This window comes from Ochotona curzoniae, unplaced genomic scaffold, assembly GCF_017591425.1.
Source record: "Ochotona curzoniae isolate NIBS_2020 unplaced genomic scaffold, NIBS_Ocur_1.0 scaffold_4701, whole genome shotgun sequence".
In the NCBI taxonomy this organism is placed as follows: Eukaryota; Metazoa; Chordata; class Mammalia; order Lagomorpha; family Ochotonidae; genus Ochotona; species Ochotona curzoniae.
The window spans coordinates 30228332-30246764 of NW_024467122.1; the positions used below are offsets into that span (position 1 = coordinate 30228332).

The window sequence follows — 18433 nt, forward strand, 5'->3', positions numbered from 1 at the left end:
TGAGTTCAGATCTCCGACCTGCCACTAACCAAGTGTGATCTTGGGCAAGTTACTTAATTCCTCAGTTTCTTTATCTGTGGTATCATTAGGACATTATACAGTATAATAAATATATAGTATAAGAATTTCTTAAATGATTTGGTGATTCATAGAAAACAGAAAGCTTATTTGTTTTAGGAAATCATGTCAGATTCGTTAGAAAAATATGTGTAGACTTAAAGATTGTGTGTAGACCTGAAAGATTAGTAGTAAGAATGGAGATCATGGGGACTTAATGAAAGTGAGTAAAATATGTAGAGAGAATGATATATAATTTGTTTAGAGACTAGTTAATCCACAAGAATATCCTGTTCAGAAAGAACAGGAAAACACTGAACAAAAAAAAAGATATATTTATTTATTTGGAAGATGGAGAGGGAGAAAGCTCTTATATCTGCTGGTTTACTCTCCAGTGAACTACAGTGACTGGGGCTGCACCATGCTGAATCCAGGAGCCTTGCACTGCAGCCATGCTTCTCACGTGGGTGGTAGGGCCCAAGCACTAAGACCATCTGCTGCAGCCTTCCCAGGAGCAGCAGCAGGGAGCCAGAGCTGAAGTGGAGCAGCCACGACTTCAACGTGTGCTCATGTGGTATGCCAGCATTGCAGGCAGCAACTTAATGTGAGGCACCACAAGTCTTAGTTCCCAAAAAGTATCTTAAAGGTCCTTGATACCCGAAGTGTGTTTTGCACACCAAAAACATTTACCACCAGCTGGTCTTTTACTCGCAATGCAGAATCCCAGACCTACTGAGTCACTACCTGCATTCTTAACTCTGTTCCCAATGGTTGATAATGTCACTAATTAAAGATTGAGAAGCACTGCTATAGGTTATATTTTGAAGTGTCTGGAATAGATGAGAATATTATTTAAACATCACATTTTTTTTAGAGATGATGCAATATGTTTTGATAAAACTGTATATTAGTATATGAGTAAATTAAGTGGAGGACAAATCAAAAGTGCTGAACAAATTACAAGGTTATTAGACTATTACTACATGTACATATTATCAATCTCATGGACTTGGGCAAAATTTGATAGAACTCAGAGGACACCATTAGATCAACTAAAGTCACTTTCTATTAATATGCTGAGTAAACTGCCTGTTCAGTGCGCCAGGTTCTTCAAGATGACTAATCATCCCATTTTCTGCAGGTGTTCTCAAAGTTTTGCTCTACTATCCTAAGGCATCCTTTTGTCTAATTGACTTCACTTCCATGTATCTAGAAAGATATTAACTAGGTAACATCTTGGAAAATTCAGAAAATAGTTACTTTCTGTGTTGTCTGATCCATCTATAAGAACAGAACATTTAACGGAAAAGGGCTGTAGAGAAAGCCATATCATTTCAGAAGTTAAACCTGATACATCACCATTGTAAGGTTACAGTAATCCCTTCATCTGATGGCGTTGCTGAAATAAAGTCCAAATCTTGTCCTTCAGGTTCCCATTTTAGATCTAGTGCATTAAGTTCCTTCTGCTAATATTTTCCTTCCTTAGGTAGATCATACAGTAATAGACTTGCTCTTGCCTTTAATTACAGTCACATTCCAGATCTTGTCCCCATGGGTTTCCTCATACTTCATTGATCTTTACAGAAAAAATTGCCAGTGTTTAAAAAAAAATGTTTATTTTTTTGAAAGGCAGAGAAACAAGAGGCATGGGTAGTTAGAGAGCCCTTGTGTGCTAATGTGCTCCCCAAATGTCCAGATTGGGGGGTTCCAGGAACTCAATTGATCTATAAGGATGGTGGGGACCCACCTACTGGGCAAATCACCTGCTGCCTCCCAGGTGAACACCAGCAGGAGCTTGGAATTGGGGTAGAACCGGGGACTCAAGTCTAGACACAGGGATGTGTGATGCTGGAAATCCAAGCAATGCCTAAACGACCACACCAAATGCCCATGCCTATCAATTAAATTTTTATGGGAGAGCCTGGTGTGATAGCCTAGTGGCTAACGTCCTTGCCTTGAATGTGCTGGGATCTCATATGGATGCCAGTTCTAATCCCGACAGCCCCATTTGACATCCAGCTCCCTGCTTGTGATCTGGGAAAGCAGCTGAGGGCGGTTCAAAACCTTGGTTCCCTGCACCCCTGTGGGAAACCGAGAAGAGGCTCCAGGCTCTCGGCTTCAGTTCAGCTCAGCTCCAGCCATTGTGGCTGCTTGGGGAATGAATCATTGGATGGAAGATTTTCCTCTCCATTTCTCCTCCTCTTTGTGTATCTGATTCTCAAAAAAGAATCTTTTTATAAGAAGTTTTTATGTAATAACTTTTTATTAAAAACTACTTTGAACTGTATATTTTATGTTATTTGAAAGGCAGAGAGAGTGCGAAAGCTCCCATCAGCTGGTTCCTCTCCCAAGAGTGGGAGAGATGAGGCAGAAATGCAGTTTGGGTGTCCCCGTGTGTAGCATGGGCACACCGTCACTGCTGCCTCCCCGGAGCGTGCATGATCAGGAAGCTAAAGAAGGAGCTGGGCTGGGTACCCGAGTGAATGGCGTGCCTAGGCCATGCTAGGATGGACTGTGGAGGATGCCTTAGCCACTAGACCAAACACCTGCTCCTTATTAGGGTAGTTTTTTAATTGAGGTGATGTTTGCAAGCTTATTCTGCTTCTTTATACTGCTATTTTGCATCTGTAAATCTGTTATTTTTCACTCTAGAAATGAGTTGTTGAAATTGACATAGTAGACTATTACTGCATTTCCTCTAGGAATAACACTTAGTAAGATGAAATGTGGAACCTGGTTCCTGATCTATGTAACTAGAAGTATTACATTTCTCCTGGGTTTGAGTTTTGCATTCTGCTAAGTATTATGAAACGTTCGTAGGTATTTCAGTAAATAAAGCAGTATTAGGTAGATGTTGATTTTTACTGGGAATACAAGGAGACAGACTAGAAGAAACATTCAGTGCTGCTGTTTCATAAGTGATTTAATAAAGATAGAGAAAAACAATGGAAAGCTCCTTTCGTCTGCAGCCTAGACATAGATTCTGCTCTTGAGTATACTGAATATATTGGACATTGCTTTGCAGAGGAATAGAAAGACTACCTAGACTGCAGCCCAGTTTGAAGATACAGTTAGTATTTTCATCCTTACTGTACTCATCCTTAGGTACTAAGGAATATAACCCAGTGACATGAAGTCATCAACTTATTAGACCAGTATGTCACAGTATGTGAGTTGCCTTTAAAGCTACTGTATGTTTCCTTATAATTAGGGTAACTTTATGCTGGCCGCTCAGCTGTATTCCTATTTCCAGGGTAATGACTGGCTGAGTTCTGCTCATTAGCCATTTTTGAGGAAAGATACACAGTTTGACCGTTGTCCATTGAGAGTAGTAATACTTCACATGGAAAGCATAGATGGAAACCTATGTCTTTCTGTGCCCCTTTCCCTTTTTGGATTTTGTTTTACACTCTCCCTGTGTTATGGCATTGGGTAATAAAGTAAAATGTATTTCATATAGTTAATGTGTTTTAAAGACTTTTAAAATCTGATCCCTAGGCACCAAGAGTGGAAGCACAAGTTCTTCTGGGATCTTTGGTTTGCTTTCCCAACTTATATTGTGAGCTGCCTGCCCTCCATCCCAACATTCCTGATATTGCCGTGTCTCAGTTCACAGATGTTAAGGTAAGACATCAGATGTTGAAATTCCAACTTCTAGCATTGAAGTGATTTGATAACCATAAAATACATGTTATAAAATTATTTTTTTCTGTTTTTTCTTTTTTTAATACACTTAGCAGCTAAAGAAAATCCCAGCTAGGTCTCTGGACACCAAAGCTGGAACGTTGTTGGGGGATAGTGTGTTCTATGCTAAGAACTGCTTTATTACCTTTGTCTTGTTATTAAACCAACTGATGTGTCACTACTTGGGATTTTTTTCATTTATTTGCGACGCCTGATAAGCCCCACGTACTACGGTGCTGTTCTAAGACTTCCGGAATTGAAAGGCATGCTGACTCTGCAGATTGGACTGTCTTCCTCTGCCAGTTCTCAATGAGGAGGGTGAAACACAGTAATAGAACATCCTGTTCTGTGGGAAGCTAGGGAGCGGGCTAAGGAAGCTGGAAAGGCTTGAATAGTAGACACTGCAAAATCGACAGCAGCCTGCAGTTACCAGTGGAACTTCGATATACTTTTCAAACTACCAGTCTGTGCCCCAAATGCCCACAGTGTTGGGGCGGTGAAATGCAGATCTCCCTCGTGGGTGGCAGGAGCTGAAGTGCTTGCAGCGTCATTGAGGCAGTTAGCTGGAATCAGGAAGCTGCTTCTGCAGTGTGGAACCCCTGTGTTCCGGATGACATCTTGTCTGCCACCTCTGCTCAGATATTAAACACCCTCCAATAAAAGAAAAAAAAAATTGTGTCCAGTTAGGAGCAGATATGCTAAATCACCCTTGTTTGTAAGCCTTTTCAATATTTTCAGTCAAAGTGGTGGTAAAAACTGTTTCTGTTCTTAGCGAGGTCAGTCTGCTGCTTGAAGTCGTGGTCAGCCATTTTAGTCCCTGGGACCCAGGACTTCTTAGACCACTGTAGACAGGAGCGATGTGAAAAGTGCTCCTCATTAGGATCAAAGCAGTAAGTGCCTTGGGCCCAGAAGTTTGTCTGGTCTGGAGTAACTGCATGGGTAAGTCAGGGCATATGGCTGATTGAATGCCTGTGTTCCCAAAGCCCAACAGTTTAGTAGTCCTGAGAAGTTGTGCCTGTAACAGTAATTAACCCAAGTCAACCCCTGGAATTAGAAGAGCTGAGAAAGTGAAATTATATATATATATAAATCATATATACATATGATTTATTTATTTTTGTTAGAAAGGTAGATATACAAAGAGGAGGAGAAATGGAGAGGAAGATCTTCATCTGCTGATTCACTCCCCAAGCAGCCACAATAGCTGGAGCTGTGCCACTCCGAAACCAGGAGCCAGGAGCCTCTTCTGGGTCTCCCCCATGTGTGCAGGGTCCCAAGGCTTTGGGCCGTCCTCAACTGCCTTCCTAGGTCACAACCAGGGAGCTGGATGGGAAGTGGGGCTGCAGGGATTAGAATTGGTGCCCATATGGGATCCCAGTGTGTGCAAAGCGATGATTGAACCACTAGGTTGCCGCGGTGGGCCCAAAAAGTGAAATTACAGCTCCTCAGGAGTCATGCTGACGGTTTTTTTTAAATGTGTTTTCTCTGAGAGACTTTGAAGGCCAGTTTATGACTGAGGTGTTGCTTCCCTTCATAGCATCCAGATTTTTTTTGTAGTATTAATCATGCTGGTAATTACTTGTTTAATGATTGACTTTGTTTTGGACAAATAAACAGATCTTACTTTGCTGCTGGATCTTTTTTTTTTTTTTAAGATTTTATTTATTTATTTTTGAAGAGGCAGATTAACAGAAGGAGAGACAGAAAGATCTTCCTCTGCTGGTTCACTGCCCAAAAGGCCGCACTGGCCAGAGCTGAGCCGATCCAAAGCCAGAAGCCTCACTGAGTCTCCTACCAGGAGCAGGGCCATTTCATCCTCTACTGCTTTCCCAGGCCACAGGCAGGAAACAGCTGGGACCTGAAGCAGTGCCCGAATGTGATGCTGGCACTGGCAGGTAGAAGATGAGCAATTCAGCCCTGAGCTGGCCCCAAGAAATGGCTGGTTACATATGAAATCCTTGAGGCTAACATTTTCCATGTACTTGTTAACTGCCTGCCATTGGACTGGGAGCTGAGATGTCAAAGACAGTAACTTGTAAGGAGCTTAAATTTTTTCATCACCAATTGCTTTTTAAAATTTTTTGTAAAGATTTATTTTGTTATTGTTTGTTCGAAAAGCAGAGTTACAGAGGGAGAGACAGGTATCTTCCATACAGTTTAATAGACACCACAGCTTGGGCTGGCCCTGTTGAAGCCAGGAGCCTGGAGCTCCATCCCAGTTTCCTGCCTGAGTGGCAGAGACCCCAACGCTCTGCCAGGGTCGTTAACAGAGAGCTGAATTGGAAATGGAAGCAGCAGGCAGCTTTATCTACTGTGCTACATACCAGACCCAGCCAGTTGCTTTTCAATTGCTTGTTAATGAATGTAAATTGAAACTCATGCGTAGTTTTTTTATAATAAAAATTGTGAAGACTTGTGTGTGCCACGTTTTCTTTATCCATTATTCACATACTGATTTCCTTTTACACTTGATCTTAGCCAGAAGGCCAAGATGCATGCTGATTTCCTTTTGCTATACCCCTGGAGATGAGATTACTTTGGGTGAAACACACATTTCAACAGTATTGCTTCTTCTAATCCAGACGTCATTTACCTGCTTGTTAAAATGTATTCCTAAGAACTTGTTTTGGATGCTATTGCCAAGTAGGGCTGCTTTTTTTTGGAGACAATTCAGTCCTTCCCTTGTAATCATGATATACCCCTCTTTAAAAAACGCCTTTTCTAGTTGTGCTTTCTGTGACTGCCAGTGCTGTGGTGCGGTGTACAGAATTGACAAGGGTGTCTGGCTTCTTACCGTGCAGCGATGTCAGCTGTGACCCGTTGCGGACTCTCCTTTGAGATACTGGTTTCCTTTCCTGCTTGATTTGTTGAGAGCTTCTGTAAGAAAGAATGCTGTGATTTGTCCAGTGTTTTTTCTTCATCAATGAATATAAGATTTTTATCCTTCATTCAGTCCATGGAATCATATTTAACCATCCTTTGTATCATAGGAATAAATCTTACTTGATCCTGGTTAATTATCCCTTTGTATGCTCTTGAATTTGATTTCTGGATGTTTTATTGAAGATTTTTGTGCTTGTTTTCATCGGATACATTGACTTGTATTTTTTCCCTAATACTGCCTCACTTTGGTATCAGAGTAATGTAGACCTCATCAAATGATTTGAAAGAGTTCTCTCCTGTTATTTGGAAGAACTGGAGAAGGATTCGTGTTGAAACTTAATTTGGTAGAATTTACCAACAAATTGATCTGGTTCTTTCAAAGATGTTTGTAACTTTGAATTATTTATCCTGTGCTGCTCATCTGTCTTGCAGTGGCAGAAGAGTGACTTGTCACTTCTAATCGTGAAAGGTTCTTTTCTAAACATGTGCTTTTGATTATAAATTTCATTGATTTTTTTTCCTATGAGCTATTTCTATCAGTAATAGAAAAAGTATATACATTAGAACAAAGAGTGTCCTACTTAATTTCTGTACCTGGCACCACTCAATGTTTTTTGAATGAATAAGTGATGTGTTAGCTGATGTTATTAACTATTCTTCCTTTATTTTAGGAACTTACAGTCAAAACTGTATTAAGCTCAGCAAGAGATGAGCCATCTGGTCCTGCACGGTAAGTAGCTACCCCTAGAAATACCATAAGTATTCTATTACTGAGAATGTTAATTTAGGAATTGACTGAATCATTATAACAGTCTAGATTGTTTTGGACATGGGAAAGTCACTCTGAACCATAAACTTAAATTGTTTGAGTGATTAAGTACTAACCTTATATTTTTTTCGTTGTTTAAATATAACCTACCTTCATTAAACAAATAAAAAATCCTGGTTGCTCTTTTAACTATCTGGAGTTAATTTTATTGAAGCACATTTTGCTTTTACTTCAGATTATGTTCATTTTTAAAACTTCTTTTTTAAGATTTATTTTTATTGGAAAGGCAGATTGGCAGAGATGAAGAAAAAACTGAACGATCTGTCCTCTGGTTCACTCCTCGAGTGGCCTCGGTGGTTAGAGCTGAGCTGATCCGAAGCCAGGAGTTCATTCTGGCTCTTCGACTTGGGTGCAGGGTCCCAAGGCTTTGGGCTGTCCTCTGCAGCTTTCCCAGGCCACAGGCAGGGAGCTGGATGGAAGGATGAGCAGCCGGGACGTGAACAGGTGCCCACATGGAATCCCAGCACGAGTAAGGCGAGGATTGAGCGACTAGGGTACCATGCCAAGCCCAGGTTATGTTTGTTATTGTCTCAGTGACATACCTCGGAGTAGTAGATGCCCAGTGAATGTTTATTCATTTGAATTAAAATATTTTTACTATACAAAGTGATCCATCTCTAAGGAAGCATATTGTAGTATTGATTAATATATAATAAGGATTTTAATAGAGTGTAAGTAATGAGATCTTTAGCTTTTATATCTAATAATTTCTGAAGAGTTTGAAAGTGGTAATTTCTCTGTTTTACCAGACAGTTCCAAAAGAGAAAAAACATTGAGATTTAAGAGTTTGCAGGAGTACTTTGTACCTTTCCTTTCCGAGATGTCATCGGGTTGTACTGTATGTTGGTAATGTTTAGTCTGTGTCACAGTCCTCAATCTGTGACTTCCATCTCTGCACAGCTTCCTATTTTCCAGTCTGTCGTGCGTTTTTTTTTTTTTTTTCTTGGCTCAAGGTTTAAAACACGGTTAGATCATGCATTTGACCATTTGGATTCTGACTTAAACATTCCTGTTTTTGGCAAGTAAAAATCGTGTACATGAGCTCCTTTGTTAAATGGGATCTCCAGTTTTTAATTGCGTGTTTACCTCACTTAATAGTCAAAACATTCTGAGGAGATTTTTTTTTCCTTTAAATCGCAATTAAATTTTAAAGGATTTTCTTTGGATGTAGTTTGTTTTCATCCTCAACACAATTCTGAAAGATTGATGGGATCACCCTGTTCTTCCAATTTTGTGAGCCAAAGATTGTTGCCAGAACAGTAACATTTGTGAAGACCAAGGTTATATTTTTACGTACTAACACTCTGCTAAGTGCTGTATGTTTTTATCCCAAGTTTTGCATTAACTATAAGTTTTTTGTTAGTTTTACAGATGTGAAAATGGGTCCCCCCAAATGTAAACAACCCATCCTACCACTGATTTTTGACAGTCATGATATATATTCTAGCGTTCTGATACACAGCTCTCCAGAGGTAGACTTGGGAATCGTCAACACAAGAGGTTACATTCACTGGAGAAACCCCGGATAGAAACATTACCTTATTTTCCTATTCCATTTATTAAGATTTATTTTATTTATGTGAAAGGCAAAGTTAACAGAGAGAGACACGTAGACACAGAAAAAGAGAGCTCCTATCCATTGGATCATTTGCCATCTGACCAGATGGGCAGGGCTAGATCAGGGTGAAGCCAGAAGCCAGGAACTCTGTCCCATTTCTCAGATGAATGGCAGAGGTCCAAGTACTCAGGTCATTCTCTTTTCTCTCCGCAGTCACATTAGCAGGAAGCTGATTAGAAGTTGGAGCAGCTAGGACTTGAACCAATGCTCCAAATGGAATGCTGCCAGCACACACAGAAGCTAAACTTGCTGTGCCACAAAGCTGATACTTTTCTATACTTTTAAGAGATCTTTTTTTTAAAAATATATTTTTATTTTGAATTTTGAATTATGTGGTACAATTTTGTATAGGCTGAGATTCCCCCACAAGCTCCCACCCCCGTCAGATTTTTCCCATTTTGTTACAATAGTGTAGTCCTGCATAAGGAATCATAATTCTATCAGTCTCTTATTTAAGTGTACCCCAACATTGTTGGTACAAACAATGTCAGACAGTCCAGCATCCCTTTGTCTACACATGTCCAATAGTTTCATTGGGAATCCCTCTTTCGTCTGGATGCAGGGATGCATGTTCCATTGTACCCCCACGTCTGTGTATGATAGACCCCAGTACTCCATCACTATATATTACCATAAGTGAGAGGCCATGAAACAAGGTCAACAACTGGTATGAGTTAGAATAGCCACAACAACAATGACAACAACAACAACAGATTACAGCTCCATGAAAAAAAAGTGCGTCACTGAGTAACCAACACATGAGTGACAGAAAGGAAAAAGTTTTGTTTTGGGCCTAATGTAGCAGACAGATTGAACAGCTCTGATGCCAGTTTCCCATAGGGGTTCTAGTTGCTTTTTGTTTTGTTTTGCTTTTGTCCCAACTACTCCACTTGGAACCCTTTTCCCTGGAAAATGAAGATGACCCAAGAACTTGGGTCCCTGCCAACCAAGAGAGAGATCTGGATGAGACTCCCAGATCCAATAACTCCCTGGTTATTTAGGTCTATTTATGTAACCTATGATTTATGGGCAACTGTGGAGAAGAAATAAAGCATTAGACTTCATTACAAGAATTTCTGGTAGTTTTGCTAATAACAATTTAGTAATATTAACTCTGAATCAAAAGAATGAATTTATTGTTTTGGGCCTGTTCAAAAAGAAACATATTTCTGCTTTGAATTGTTCTGAAATTTAGTGTACTATGAATTCAAGTTAAGAATATCCATATCGGAGCCAGGAAAATGGTTTAACTGGCTAATCCTCTACCTTCAAGTGCCAGCATTCCATATGGCAAGTTTGTGTCCCAGTTGCTGCACTTCCCATGCAGTTCCCTGTTGTGGCCTGGGAAAGCATTAGAGGATGGCTCAAGGCCTTGGGACGCTGCACCCACATGACCCAGAAGAAGTTTCTAGCTTCTATCTTTGGGTCAGCTCAGCTTTGGCCGCTGCAGTCACTTAAGGAGTGAACCAGAAGACAGAAGATCTGACTGTCCTTGTCTCTGTAGTTCTGTCTTTCCAGTGAAAATAGATAAATCTTTGAAAAAAATTAAAAAGAATATCCATATTAGGACTTACATGTATACAAGGATATTAGGAGCTGACTGTTTTTATACTTAGAACTGTTGAATATTTGACTGGAATTTTGTGAAGTCAGTGGTACTAGGGAAATGAATCTTCACAAGGCATTAGAGGACAGAACAGAAAATCTGCAGGTTCTACTACTATATCAGGATTATACAAATTGTATTAATTTGGCATTTACAACTTGTTTTTGAAAGAATTCATAGCTGTATTAAATTTTAAAAATACAACAATATTTCACTAATTCTATCAGCTTCCTGTCTTTTACTTAAATTCTTTTGCTGTTGCCAGCCAATAAAATTACACTCTGCTTTATTGAATTGCCAATGTATTAACTTGTATTTGCTAGAAAGATGCTGTGTGTTATCCCAGTCTGTGGTCTTGGTAGGTTATAATGAAATTAGGCTTAGCGTTTGGGGAATGTACTTTCACTTTTTTTCCTTAGTCAGCAAGTAAATATATATAGTAATAACTTTGTTAATTCATTTAATGCATACCATGTTTATCCTGTGTCATTTGATCATGGATGTTTGTTGTGGTAGTGAGTGGATTTCATTTAACGATTCATCCACTTTTATTTGTGTCGGTGTTTTTTGCAGATGTATAGCCCTTTGCAGCTTAGGTATTTGGATTTGTGAAGAACTTGTCCATGAGTCTCATCATCCTCAAATTAAGGAAGCTCTGAATGTAATCTGTGTTTCCCTAAAGGTAAAGACAATTTAGTGAAATATACTAAAATAGTCTTGAATACACAACTTTTTTCTCTTAATATTAGTTTTATCTTGTCCTTAGGGAATAAAACAGTTAATAAATGTTTGATAAGTTATTTTATTATTACTTTGATTATAGTTCTTAAGTCTGGTACCATTCTTAAATTTTGGGTATTTCTGCCATGACCTCTATTATCTAAAATTTTATTTATTTGACTTTGTCCCTAGGATACATGTGAATAATTTTTAAAAAGGAAATTATGTGCTTTTTTTTTTTTGCATGCTTGCTTTTTTTAGCTAGTATTTTTGTAATGTTTTTATTTCATGAATTCTTCAGATGTTCAACTTTTAGGTTTATCATTCAAGTTAAATATGTGTCTCTTTTGTGTCCAAAAAAGCATTTGCGCAGAAATAGTAGTCTTGATTATTTTGAAAATTTGAATAAATGGATATTTTCATTCATGATAATATGATCTTTTATCTTAAGATTTGTAATGCTCAGAGCATTAATACATCATAAAATATTTCTGAGGAAGATTTACTTTAAAATATACCAACATATACTGTTTAGGCACGTTGCTTGGCCAAGTTAAGTTTGTCAAAAATTTAAAAGTGTAAGTACTTAAGAGATTGAAAGGGAATAGTAATAAAATATAAAAGGCAGGAGTAGTGGTGGAGTTCAAGAAAGCAGTGCTCACTTTGACCTTGTTCCTTGATCTTGTACTTGGGAAAGCTGAAGTGTTTTCTCATGACCTGGGCAGGAGGTAAAGTCGGGACATGGATCGAAAAGCATAATAAGTGTGACATTATGCCTTTGGGACCTGTCTGAGAGGTGCAGAGCATGTCAGGGTCAGAGCAGTACGTTAGAAGGTTGTTCGGGTGTTATGAATAGTGGACTGCAATGGGGGAAAGCTGGTAAGATTATTGGAATAAAGGCTGTTGGAGATAACATATGAGACTTTAATAAGGACAGCCAGACATTATTTTAAAAAATGTGCTTGTGTCTTGGAATAGTGTGATATATTTTTTTAAAAATTTGGAAACTTGTAGATTTATTTTCCTTACACTTTAATAAACACTCATAAATGTAGGGTGCCAAAAAGAAACATGTGAATTTCAAATGTTTTAGAAGACAGTACCTTAAAGAATAAGGTACTGGCTACTGTACTGTACCTTTTTTTCTCTTTGATTTTTCTAATAATGTTTTCTTGTTATCATTGCAGTTTACTAATAAAACAGTAGCCCATGTTGCTTGTAATATGCTTCATATGCTGGTTCACTATGTACCTAGACTTCAGATTTACCAGCCTGATTCTCCCTTGAAGATTATTCAAGTAAGCCATTTTTTATTCTTTATTATGACTTTATGAATGATTCTTAATTTTATGTTTCAAATCTGATGGTTTAATGGCCTTTGTAGTCCCATTTCTTGTGAAATCAAAGTTCATGACATTTGTATTTATGTTGCAAGATTGCATTCTCTGGGGCAAAGTGAAGATATTATATTTTTGAAGAAAAAAAATGTTACACGCACATTTGATGCGTATATATGCACACACACAATATATGTATATATAAACACTCATAAACACTATATATATATGAGTGTATGTATATGTGTGTATATGTGTGTATATGTGTGTGTGTGTGTGTGTATTTCCCAAAATTAGGACAGTACTCCTTTCTGTTTAGGCAAAGATTTATGATTTTTTTCCCATTCTTATTCAATATCCTTTACTTCCTATAATGCCTAGCATGTTTTAGCTCCTCAGTTTTCCCCACTTGAGATATTGCAAGATCCCTGTAGCAGTTATTCCCATCTGTGTGGTCTTTTTCTTCAAGGATTATTCACATGACTTAACCATGCCGTTTACCTCCCCCCTCAAACAAAACAAGAACAAAGCCATGATTTTCCTCTGACTTCGGAACGTAACCAGCCTGTTGAGCCGAGACCTCAAGGCTGCACACGCGGCCCCAGCTTGTCTTTGTAGAATCACACACACACACACACACACACACACACACACACACACACACACACACACACTCCTCTGCAGTGCTGAGTTTTCAAGGCAACTGAGTCTGTTTCGGTCACTGAAACAAATCCTTTGCTCTCTGCATCCTATTTAAAAAGCTTGACTTCTCTCTAACCCCTTCGTCTTTCATTGATCGCTTTAAACACTGTCGTCCCCGAAAGTAAAAATCTCCCTGCTCTCCCCAGTCAGAATTTGTCTGTGTATCCTTATGACATCTTTAGGAAAAAAAAAAATAGAATGTTTTTCAAGTACCTACCGTGTGCCACTCACTCTAACAGTCACCTTATCTTAGAGAGATATCATGAGAGTCACTGGATTCTTAAAAAGTTTTTGAAGGTAAGTTATGCCCTTCCCTCCAGCTCCATCATGTTCTCTGTCTCTATTGTAGCATTAAATGTGGTACATGTAGTGCTACAAAGTGTATTATACAGAGTAGATGTTTTTAAAGAGTTATTCTTTTTATTACAAAGTCATATATACCAAGAGGAACATCTTCCATCTGCTGATTCACTCCCCTAAGCGGCTTCAGCAGCCAGAGCTGAGCCAATCTGAAGCCAGGAGCCTGGAGTTTCTTCTGGGTCTCTTACATGTGTGCAGGGTCCCAAAGCTTTGGGCCATCGTAACCTGCTTTCCCAGGCCACAGGCAGGGAACTGGATGAGAGGGGTTCTGCTGGGATTAGAACCAGTGCCCATATGGGATCCCGGCATGTGCAAGGCAACAACTTTAACCGCTAGGCTACTGCATCGGGCCCAAATTTTTCTACTTAATAAACCAAAGCAATCATTTATAAAAAGACAATAGCAAAAATATAGAAGTACAATAAATTTATACCTATGGGCCTGGCACCATATTCTAGTGACTAAAGTCCTTGCCTTGCACGTGCTGGGATCCTTCCCATATGGACACCGGTTCATATCTCAATAGCCCTGCTTCCCATCCAGCTCCCTGCTTGTGGCCTGGAAAGTCAGGGGAGGACGGCCCAAAGCTTTACACATGGGAGACCTGGAAGAGGCTCCTGACTCCTGTCTTCAGATCAGTTCACCTCTGGCCATTGCTTCAACATGGGGAGTGAATCACTGGATGGAAGATCTTCCTCTCTGTCTCTTTTCCTCTCTGTATATCTGACTTTCCAATAAAAATTAAAATTTAAAAAATTTATACATGCAGATAACTTAGTATGCAGATAAAAAATTGAATGAGGCCAAGTGATTGTATATATTTTAATGTATATAATATTTTTTCTTCTTGAACAAAAGAACATATTTATTTAAAAGTTATTCTACTTTAATTTACTGGAAGGGCAGAGTATCAGCAAGAGAAACACACGCACACACCCACCCTTGATCTTCCCTCTGCTGGCTCACTTCCTAAATGGCCGCCACAGCAGGGGGCAGGACCAGGCTTAAAGCAGGACCTGGAATTTCTTCGGTATGTGAACTGTTGTCTTCTGCTTTCCCCCCCCCCCCCGGCACAACAGCAGGGAGCTGGATGGGAACCGAGGCCCTGATACAGGTTGCTGGAATGCCAGAGCATTCTTTCTTTTTTCTTTCCCAAACATTCTTTATTTTTCCTTAAGCCTGGGCAACTTTCATGAAGGAAATATTCTGCAAGTATCTGTTGAGGTACATAGAGTAATATGGCTAAGATAGTTTGGAGGTTAGTCATACATAAGTTTAACTGGCCCTGGCTGTGTGGTTGAATAATTTTTCAACTGTGAGGAAGTTGCTTGACCCACCCGCTTTACTCTTTTGTTTTACATGTATTTTTGGAATAAAAATATTCTTTGCAGGGCCAGTATCATAATGCAGGGGTTAAGCCCCCACCTGCAGTGTCAGCATCGCTTATTAGCTCTAGTTGGAGTCCTGGGTGCTTAAGTTCTGATTCCGCTCCCTGCTTATGTGCCTGGGAAAGCACTGTGACCCAAAGCCTTTGGACCCTGCACCTACCCGGTACACCCGGAGGAAGCTCCTGGCTCCAGATTGGCTCAGCTCTGGTCATTGTGGACGCATGGGGAGTGAATCAATGGATGGAAGATATTTCTGTCTCTCCTTCTTTCTGCATATCTGACTTTCCTAAATAAATGTATAAATCTTTTTTTAAAAAAAATTGCTGTTAAGATCAAATAAGAAGTATAAGGCATTTAGTGCTTTCTGGCATATAAAAACTGGGATGTAAATATTTAAAATTGGCTGCAGCTAATAACAATTTTATGTGGAACCTAAAAGCTGGATGTCAGTGTGAACATGCATATGTATTTAGTATTAAAAATGTAAATTTTAACACTTTTGAAAAGGGTTACACTTTAAGATTGGATTGTTCTTTCTGAAAAGTGATGTTCTTTTTAAGTAAGCAAAATGTTTTCATTTGAAAGCCTATAAATCCTTACCTTTTTTCTTTATATATATCCCTATATATACACCTATATATAAATATGATTAGGAAGCATATTCAGAGTTTATTTCCCACCCACTGCTTATTGAACAAGTATAATCCCCAAATAGTGGAACCTTTCACTAATAATTACCTACTTGCAATATTTGGCATGAAAGCCCTATTACCAATATTAGCAGGTGCAGCTAATACACTAGATTATGTTAGCTATTAAAGTCTTATGTATTAAAAAGTATATTTTTGAAATTTTCTTTTTCTCTCCAAGATATGCACAGTCTTTGTTATCTTTTAATCCCATATTTCACAAGTACTTTCATACCTAGACATGTGTAATCATCATTTAACCACCAAGGTAATTAACATATTCATCCCCTTAAATCTTTGTGATTCTTATGTGGTAAGAACATGGAGTTTCTCTTCTTTTTCAATGTGCATTTTGTGTAGATAGCTGTAGTTTCCAGACTGCAGTGGAACACCGGGACTGATTTTTCTCTCCTGTAGGTCAGTGTCGCTGTGTCGCTTGAACACCCTTCCTCTGCCTTTCCTTCTTCCTGTCCCTCCAATGTATTCTGAACCACGATTTCACTTTCAGCACGTGATAGTAGACTTTTAAATTTCACATATGAATGAGATCATATTTTTGGTGTTTTTCTCATTTCACTTAACATAATTCCTACAAGGTTCATTCATATCACAAATGACAGAATTTCATCTTTTTATGGATGTATAATTTTGCACCCTGTGTGTGTATATATGTCATTTTCATATTTTTTCCGTTTATGTACTGATGGACATTTATGTTGATTTTGTAAGTTTGGGATAAAAATCATCATTTTATTAAAAGTACTGCTGTAAACATGGAAGTGATGATGTCTTTTTAACACAGTGTTTTTATTTCTATTGGCTATATACCCAAAGGTAGGATTGCGGAAATATACAGCAGTTCTATTTTTAATTTTTGTAGAACCTGCAAACTGTTTTCCATAATGATTATGCTAATTTATATTCCCATCTATAATTTATAGAAGTTCTACTTTTTTAAGCTTGTTTCAATATAGTTTATAGGTATTATTCTTTTTTAGGGTTTTCTTCCTTTTATATTATTTACAATTTTTTTACAGAGCGGAGGAGAGAGAGAAAGAGAAATCTTCCATCTGCTGTTCCTCTCCAAATGGCTGCAACAGCTCAAGCTGAGCTGATCCAAAGCTGAGAGCCGTGAACGTCTTCCAGGTCTCCCACGTGGGTGCAAGGGCCCAAGGACTTGCACTGTCCTTGGCTGCCATACGCAGAGAGCTGGATCCAAAATGGAACAGCCAGGAGTAGAACCGGTTCCCATTTGGATGCCTGGGCTACAGGATGGAGGATTAAACTTATGTACCAACATACCAGCCCTTCTTTTATTTTTATTAGCTAAGGAAATTTCATGCATATCACAATATATATTTAAGAGTAAACTCCTCCTGCTTATGATCCCGCCCCTGGTCCTCCTTACTTACTATTATTTTAAAAGTTTTTTACAATGACATATTTTTATGTCCCCTTAATACTCCATTAGGTAAAGAATTCACCAATTAGGGGCTGGCACCATGGCATAATAGGCTGCGCCTCAGCCTGCAGCACCAGCATCCCATATGGGTCCTGGTTCTGTCCCAGCTACTCCACTTCCAACCAGCTCCCTCTTTAAGGCCTGGGAAAGCAGCGGAGAATGGGTCAAATGCTTGGGCCCTTGCACCCATGTGGGAGACCCAGAGGAAGCCCCTGGCTCTTGGCTTCTGGTCAGCCCAGCTGTGCCCATTGCAACTATAGTGAATAGAAGATCTCCTCCTCTCTGTCTCACCTTCTCTATAAATCTGCTTTTCAATTCAAATAAGAATAAAATAAATCTTAAACAAACAAGAAAGGAATTCAGCCAATAACAAGTAGAAAAAAGTCTGAAAATATAATGTTTCTTTCTCCCTCCCCTTTTCACTTAAACCTTCCTTTGTCTCCGTTGTCCTCTGCCTCTGCATTACTCCCCCTTCTTCACTTTTGAGATAGCATATGCTTAATTTGCATTTAAAAGACTGTCCACTAAACAAAGAGTTCAGCAAGCACAAAGTACAAAGAGCATAATATTTAGTGGACAAATATACTTCCACAGATTTCTCACGTTTGTTTTTTTTATAGTCACCATCAGATTGGACCAAAGTCTTCCTTAATTGTAGTTTGGATTTGGTGACTAGTGATACTGAGCTTTTTCCCATATTTCTGTTAGCCATTCTTATGTCTTTTCAGAGTTGTATGTGTAAGCCCGGCTTTTCATAGTCTTTAGTAAAAATTTACAAGTTGGTAGAGGAAATTGAAAATAAAATGACAAAAAGTTAAAATGTATGCCAAGTGTATTTTTAATAAGCACATATGTGATTGAATGAAGCTAGTAATTTCCCAAATAGATAGCAGTTTATATAAATATTTTGCCCCTTTTATGTCTTCTAAATTTAATATTCTTTATATCACATTTATTCATATAATCTTCAGTATGTAATATGTATTGATTTTAAAAGCAGCATAGTTCTTTCTGTTTTAATGGTACATATTTACATATACAACTTGAGTATCCAGCATGCTCCATATCAGCATTGCTTCTGATATTTGGGGTCTGGTT

General features: G+C 38.7%; 1 protein-coding gene across 6 annotated transcripts in view; it reads left to right on the forward strand.

Annotated features, from left to right (window-relative positions):
• Nucleotides 1-18433, forward strand: part of RALGAPA1 (Ral GTPase activating protein catalytic subunit alpha 1) — a 195868-nt gene that overhangs the window by 95335 nt on the left and 82100 nt on the right. For all 6 annotated transcript variants that reach the window (XM_040968824.1, XM_040968825.1, XM_040968826.1 and 3 more), the window contains 4 exons: nucleotides 3556-3681; nucleotides 7296-7354; nucleotides 11251-11359; nucleotides 12585-12695. In XM_040968824.1, the coding sequence (XP_040824758.1) occupies nucleotides 3556-3681; nucleotides 7296-7354; nucleotides 11251-11359; nucleotides 12585-12695 (405 nt within the window). The remainder of the gene's footprint in view (nucleotides 1-3555; nucleotides 3682-7295; nucleotides 7355-11250; nucleotides 11360-12584; nucleotides 12696-18433) is intronic.